Below are 7,334 nucleotides of genomic sequence, written 5' to 3'. Positions count from 1 at the left end.
GAGAACACTGGGAACCGGCAAGGTCGGAAGGGAACGCTGAAGAGAAGCAACACCCATTGGCAGCGACTTACGGAGGCTTTCGAGCCCGTCTGACCGCAGGATTACCAAAGTAGCCGAGGAGCCTCCTTTTTTTTTTTCTTTTTCTTTTGTTTTGCCAGCCAAGCCATTCACTTCCAGTTCGGGCAATCCGATAGAGCGACATACCTGTGGACTAGAGAGCTACAGCACGAAAATCAAAGAGGCGAGCGCCTTCTCTGTGGCTTTCTAAGCACCTGGGCGGAGGAGACCAGACGCAGAGTAAAAGGTGGGGAGGGGGGGGAGTATAGGCTCTGCTACACATTACCGCCAAGCACTGCTGAAAGCCACAGAAGCCAGAAACAGCCCCGAGACCTGACGGCGGTACTAGAGCACGTCGGAGAAAGAGGTGGGGAGAGAAACGGCGGTGTCTCGTTGACAGTCCCGCCTGTCCGGACTCCCCAGTTCCCAGCATGCAACGCGCCGCAGTTTGAATGGCGCTGCTGGGTACGGCGACTGGGCCGCGGTGTTAGGACGCCGCCGACGCCGCCGCCGCTGCTGCCAAATTCCACGGCTGGCACTGGAGGCCCGGGCAGCGGCAGAACCCCTGGCGCGCTGGACCATGAGCGGCAGCAGGTGAGCGAACGCCGTTGCCAGGCGCTTCTCGAAGGGGGGGCGGCGGCGGCGGCGGCCACGCTGCTGCATCCCGCGCTCTGGCCACGCAGGCCGGGCTCAGGTTGTAAAGCGGGGTTGCCGTTTGGGAACGTGTCGGTGGCGCCCTTTTCTCTGCGCTCGCCGTTCTTTGCTCTTCCTGGTGCGGGGTGATTTTTTTCTGGGCGCCTCCAAGCAAGGAGGCCCATCTTTTGCTGACTCTGTTGGCAGGAGTCTTCCTGGGCGGGGATATGAAGTTGGCTAGTCTCTACCTGCCTCTGAACCACCCCCTTAAGTGGTGCTTGTTGGGAAGGCTGCACCTGCCCCGGGTTGCTCGAGGAAAGATTTCCCCCGGTAGGAATTCTCTCTCAGGTTTGGCTTTGAAATAGACTCGGCAGTTTCTCAACCTTGACAATTTTAAGGCATGTGGACTTCAACTCCCAGAATTCCACAGCCAGCAATGCTGGCTGTGGAATTCTGGGAGTTGAAGTCCACATGCCTTAAAATTGTCAAGGTTGAGAAACACTGAAATAGAGAAACGTCTTAATACCATCAGCGTTAAGTCTTTCTCATGCTGAAAAGTCTGAAGAATGAAAAATGGTTCTAATTATTCTAGGTTTTTTTTTCCAGACTACTTGGCTTTGTTTTCATAAAAGCATCTGGACTTTGGATGCCCAGAGTCTCTTAAAGCTGACTTTCTGCCACTTAACAAGAGTGAAGTCCTATTTGTGTGAATGGAATGGAATGAGCTTCTGAGTAAGCATGCTTAGGATTGCATCGGTGTGACTTTTCACATCCCATGATCATTTATGAAATTTTGCTACCACTCTGTATTGCAAAATTCCACTCTGTCCAAAATCTTTTTTTTTTTTCAAAGCAAAAAATGCACATGTGGATCCTTGATGTTGAGAATTTAAATATGGAAATATTGTTATTGAGTAGTAATTTAGGTATAGGATAAAAGCCCCTGGCTAACTTAAAGTTATTTGAAGACGTATTTGCAGATGGATTTTGTCTGCTTAATAGTGAGAGATCAAAGTGGAAATGCTGCTGAAGATAAATTATAAATCTTAAATGTTTCTAAATTACTAATCCCAGCAGGTCAAGCCCAATCAGCATTGCCAATAAAGATGCTGGGATAAGTCATAAAAAGAGCCAGTTTTGTCTAGGGTTAAGGCATCATCCTAGAAAACTGGAGTTCAAATCTGGCCTTAGCCATATAAGTCAGCTGGGTGACTTTGTGCCAATAATCTCTCTTAAGCCCAACCCACACACAAAATAATTGTTGTGGGGAAAATAGGAGAATAATGTGTGTTGGATATGTTTGCTTCCTTGGGTTATATGTAAAAATAACAAAGGTGAGATACAAATAAAAAAATAAAATAACCATACCTACAGTAGTGATAGTATGACAGTGCAGAATATGAATTAAATCTGTCTCCAGAATTCCTTCTTGGTCTCTAAAAGAGAGACCATGTATCATAAAGAGAAAAACGACCAAGAAATAGAAATAACAAACAGAAATGCAAGAGGATATGCTTTTTGGGAAAACGGTAATTACGGTAGGTACATTTCAGGAACCAGAATATATAAAGTACTACCTCCTTGCATCTGAAGCTATAGATCAATTGGAGCTGTTATTGAAGTACCATAAAATAAGACCACCTCCCTCAAAGGCTTCATAAGAGGAGTTTTCTCATAATAGAGGCTCGGCTGATTATTTAGTTGGCTTTTAGGTAAATTCTTGTTTTCAGGTGGGTTGCTAATTGCTTTTTTTAAAAGCAAGGTTGCTTATTGTGAATGGCCTTAAGGGCCAAATGTTGATGCATAGATTTTCTACAAATAAAATATTTTCCCTTAACTATTCTGCTTCACATCTTAGAGACTGGCAATAGATATATAGAAAGTAATCCTTTAAGCCACTTTACAGCAAGGCTTGAACTTATACCACATCACTTTAATTATGTTGGCTGGACCTCACTGACTCTTTAGAACCGAGTGTTTGGGTATTAGCTAATTCTACATGTAGATCCAGAGTATGACATTTAATATGTGTGTGTATCATCTAGATACCTCTTGCCTATCCCAGGGTATTTGCCATGTTATAATTTTTCCTTCACTTCAGAAGCCCATACCCTATATATCATTTTTTTTCTTAGCTGTGTTTCCCCTCTCCCCATGCAACATTTTGTATATACAGAGATATTGACTGATTCATACAATGAGGACTTCCCCTTTTTTATCTGATTATTTCATTTATATAATTTTTAGTTTGCTTTCTGTCATCCCAAAGATTTGAGCCATTGTAGCTTACCATTTTGTGTGAATCAGACCATTGTGACTTGTTCAGCTACAAAGTAATGCTCAATTACTGGTGACTTCATTAATATGTCCATATAGTATTCCTGATACATTCTTGCAGGTGCAGCCCTGGTGTTCTGGTGGTATCCCATTTTAGTACTAACCAATTCAGATCCTGCTTTGATTTTTGAGATCAGCCATGTGCTGCCAAACAAAACAGGGTTTTGTTTTGAAAAGTGAAGTATTATGTTGTAATTGAAAATAGTAACACTCCTTAGATATTCAGATTAGTAAGAAAATTGGTGTTGCAGTCCTGTTTGTACTTATCTGACAATGAGTCCAATGGGACTTTTGATCATCTATGCAGTCCTGTCACTCTTACCTAAAAATAAGTTACATTGAACACAGTGGATTTCTGGATAAACCTGGATAGCATATTCTGCTAACTGAACGTTCTGTTTCATTATAAGAGGTGAATAGATATGCTCCATTTTTACTGAGTCTGAAACATACCCTATTAAGTAAAAATGGTGTAAACGAAGGTTTGTGTACTACTGATAAAAGTTGCTGGTAAGTATCTTCACTATTACAGCATACTGCAATGTGTAATGATAATTCTTTTGGTACACTGTTGAGGGTTTGCATTCTAATAGCTAACATTTTAAAAAAAACTGTAGGCCATGAGAAGATAATCCAAATTTCACTGAACTAAAGTTTTATAATAGCTATCATTTGAACTCCTCTGTAATCCAACTGATTAAAACTAGGAAAAAAGAGAGTTGCTTTATTTTTGAGCAAAGTCCTAGATGGTCAGAGTCTCCAGACATGCAAATTGAGCATTATGGAGTACAAGGAGTAGTTGTACTAGGAGCTGTCCCAAGCTTGATGGGAAGAAGGAACAAACACATTCCAGATTCTAAAATCAAAACTGTTTGCATCCTCTACAACATGCACAAGTCACTTGGCTTGTGGAATGCAGAGTAGAAATCAATTATTTTAATGTTAATGAAGTTGGTAATAATTAAACTTGCTGTATTAGAAACAAAGATAAATTGGGTAGGATTAGCTAGTATTGGGAGGGAATTTGAGGATATGAAATCCTCTTTCTCCTTATGGTTTAACAGATTAAAGTCAGTTTTTTCTCATTTCTAATAATTTAGGTTTGATACCATTTTTTCTTGTTCTCTTTCAGGAGTTTGTCGAATTACTTTTGACATTTTTTTAGAAAATTGTAATTTAATAATTGATATCTTTAAGCTTTATATAGCTCATGAAGAAACATTAATATTTCATACCTTATTGTAACTATCACAAGAACTAATGATAATGTGCAAGTGGCTCTCGTAAAATATCTGGGTTTTTCCCCACGATTAAAGCACCCTGTACACATCCTTGAGTTGACACAAAACAATGCTGGCATAAAATGTGCTATTCCTATTGCAAATCCCTATCCCACTATTGCATTTGTTATGAATTACTGCTGATTGATTTTACTTAGAGTGTGAGCGCACTACTTGTTAATGAGAAGGTGATTGATTTCCCTACCATCTGCCCCATCTTTACTCCTTTCCCCCAGCATGTCTCTTGCCAAAGGGGCCTGCTTCATGAATTGGCTGAGCCACTCTATCTCCCAAGTTAAAAATATGTGAAATAAAGAAATACATGGAAAGACAACAAAGCGGAAATAACCCTAGAGGGGAGGGAGGCAGACATAGTTATGAATTATCTGCTGGAAGTTGGGTGACATAAATTTAATAAATTACTGTGTGAATATGTAATAAATATATTACTCCTGGTGACTGCCCAGAGACTATCCCCTGCAGTTTTCTTGATAAGATTTTTGGAGGTGTTTTGCCATTGCCTTCTTTCTAGCGCTGACAGAGAGTGACTAATCCAGAGTCCACATCTTTGTATGTAAGGCAAGATTAGAACTCATGGTCTCCTGGTTTCTAACCTGATGTCTAACCACTATACCAAATTGCAAGTAACTAATTTTTGTGGCATGGGATAACAGAAATATATCCCTCTACTTTTCCAAATTAACCTCTGCTTTGCTTGCCTCTACCTCATTAAAAACCTAGAGAGAAATTGATTAGAGAATTGATGGGGGGGATGGAAGGGAAAGAATGCAATTATGAAAGGATCTCAGGAGCATCAGACAATGGAAGAGGAATTGCTGTGGCAGAGACTGCTAGTGTCTAGAGGGGATTGCATGTCTCTACCTCCTAGAATTTCAAAAAAAAAACCCCAAACACTTTTGGTACTGAAGAGGTCACCTGACTTAAAAATAGGTGAGGGAGTGGAAGAAACCTTACAAAGTGACAGATTTTATATACCATAGTGGTGAGACACAGGTAGTCCTCAATTTACAGCCACAGCTGGGACTGGAATGTAGGTTGTTGAGTGACGTGGTTGTTAAGCAAAAAGCCATGTTGCTTCCCATCTGACGGGACTCCTGGTTGTGGTCATTAAGCAGGATTTTCAGTCCCTGCTGAGTGGAGATATATTTGTGTGTGACCTGCACTGGACCTCCCAAGGCCTTGCCCAACCTGAGGCATCCCATGGATCATTCCTTACCACACTGCCTCTAAGCTCGGGAGCTGAAAATCTTCCTTGTCAAAATCTATGGAGGATTTTCAGCCCCTGAGCAAAGAGATCCTCATGGATGGCCTCTTCCAGGCCTCCCCACCCGCCTGAGACACCCTGCGCTTCTTACCTTACTGGACTGCCTCTCCGCTCTCTGTTTGGTTTTCGTCTCTCTCTTGCCTCTGGATTTGAGCTTCCTGCACCCCACTGAAGGAATTCAGCTCTTCTCCATGCCAGAAGAGAATTCCTTTGGCGGGGTACAGGAACAGAGCTCAAATCTTCAGGATTAGAGCTCTGTTTTTCCACCCCATCAAAGGGAGCTCAGTTTCTTTTAGGAGGCAGCTCTTTCAGCCAGCCCTCAGAGACAAGAGGGAATCCAGGCGGTAGCAGCTAGCTGTTTTTCCTGCCAGCTTCTGTATTGACTTTGACGAAGCTGGCAGAGAAGATTGGAAATGGCCATTGCATGATCACAGGGCATTTGGCAGTTTGTTGTAAGTGTGAGGAGGTTGCCAAGTTCTTTTTTTTTTTTTTTAATTTTTTATTGATTTTTCATTGAAAAACAAAAACATAAATCTTTTATCACAATATCAACCAAAAAAAGAATCAACACCAATCAATACATTCACGGACGCGTCCGGTGTACCCCTCCTGCACCACCTTCTCACTTGCCTAGACCTTCCTCCTCGCATCCTACCTCCACTCCTCCTTCCTCCCTCTTTCCTACCTCCCTTTCCCCCTTGGAGGTTGCCAAGTTCTTTAACAAAGAGAAGGACGAGGGGAGACATGATAGCAATGTTCCAATATCTCAGGAGCTGCCATAAAGAAGAAGGAGTCAAGCTATTTTCCAAAGCGCCTGAAGGTAGGACAAGAAGCAAAGGGTGGAAACTAATCAAGGAGAGAAGCAACCTAGAACTAAGGAGAAACTTCCTGACACTTAGAACAATTAACCAGTGGAACAACCTGCCTCCAGAAGCGGTGAATGCTCCAACACTGGAAGTTTTTAAGAAGAGACTGGACAGCCATTTGTCCGAAATAGTATAGGATTCCTGCCTGAGCAGGGGGTTGGACTAGATGACCTTCAAGCTTCCTTCCAACTTTACTATTATTATTATTATTATTATTATTATTATTATTATTATTATTATTATTATTATTATTATTATTATTATTATTATTATTATTATTATTTGTTGTTGTTGTTGTTGTTGTTGTTGTTGTTGTTGTTATTTACCCAGATTGCAATCACATGACCAAGGGGATGGTGGTGCATCATTTTGTGATGTCTGGAAGTGCTTTACACGCTGAAAAGCACCCTTTCAGAGTGTGTCATAATTCCAGACTATCATAATTCCAGAGGAAAATGCTACTTTTCCCCTGGTACACCAAGCTAAATCCAAAAACACTAGGGAATTTCTGAAACTTAGCATTCAGACAAACCAGCCATCAGTAGGCACAGAAACAAACCATTATTTAGATACCATTCAAGAAAGCCAATATAGCACTTAGCAACAGCAATAGCACTTAGACTTACATACCACTCCATAGTTGTTTACAGCACTCTCTGAGCGGTTTACAAATGTCAGCAGATTGCCTCCCACCGGCCGATACGCTCCCACAGAGAGGGCCTCCTCAGGGTGCCGTCAGCCAGACAGTGTCGGCTGGCGACCCCCAGGGGGAGAGCCTTCTCTGTCGGAGCACCCACCCTCTGGAACGAGCTGCCCCCAGAGATCCGGGTGATCCCGGATCTCCCCTCCTTCCGCCGCGCCCTTAAGACCTGGTTA

General features: G+C 42.2%; 1 protein-coding gene across 1 annotated transcript in view; it reads left to right on the top strand.

The window, feature by feature from the left end:
- Nucleotides 1–2,189: 2,189 nt before the first annotated feature.
- LOC107300282 (KATNB1-like protein 1) overlaps nt 2,190–7,334 on the top strand; it is a gene marked incomplete at its 3' end in the record, with an annotated part of 20,512 nt that continues 15,367 nt past the window's right edge. The window contains exon 1 of the mRNA XM_015829619.1: nt 2,190–2,228. Coding sequence (XP_015685105.1) covers nt 2,190–2,228 — 39 coding nt within the window. The remainder of the gene's footprint in view (nt 2,229–7,334) is intronic.

This window comes from Protobothrops mucrosquamatus, unplaced genomic scaffold (genome assembly GCF_001527695.2).
Source record: "Protobothrops mucrosquamatus isolate PMUCROS unplaced genomic scaffold, P.Mucros_1.0 scaffold6566, whole genome shotgun sequence".
In the NCBI taxonomy this organism is placed as follows: domain Eukaryota; kingdom Metazoa; phylum Chordata; class Lepidosauria; order Squamata; family Viperidae; genus Protobothrops; species Protobothrops mucrosquamatus.
The sequence above is the reverse complement of the archived record's forward strand: the minus strand, read 5'-3'. Positions and strand labels throughout refer to the sequence as shown.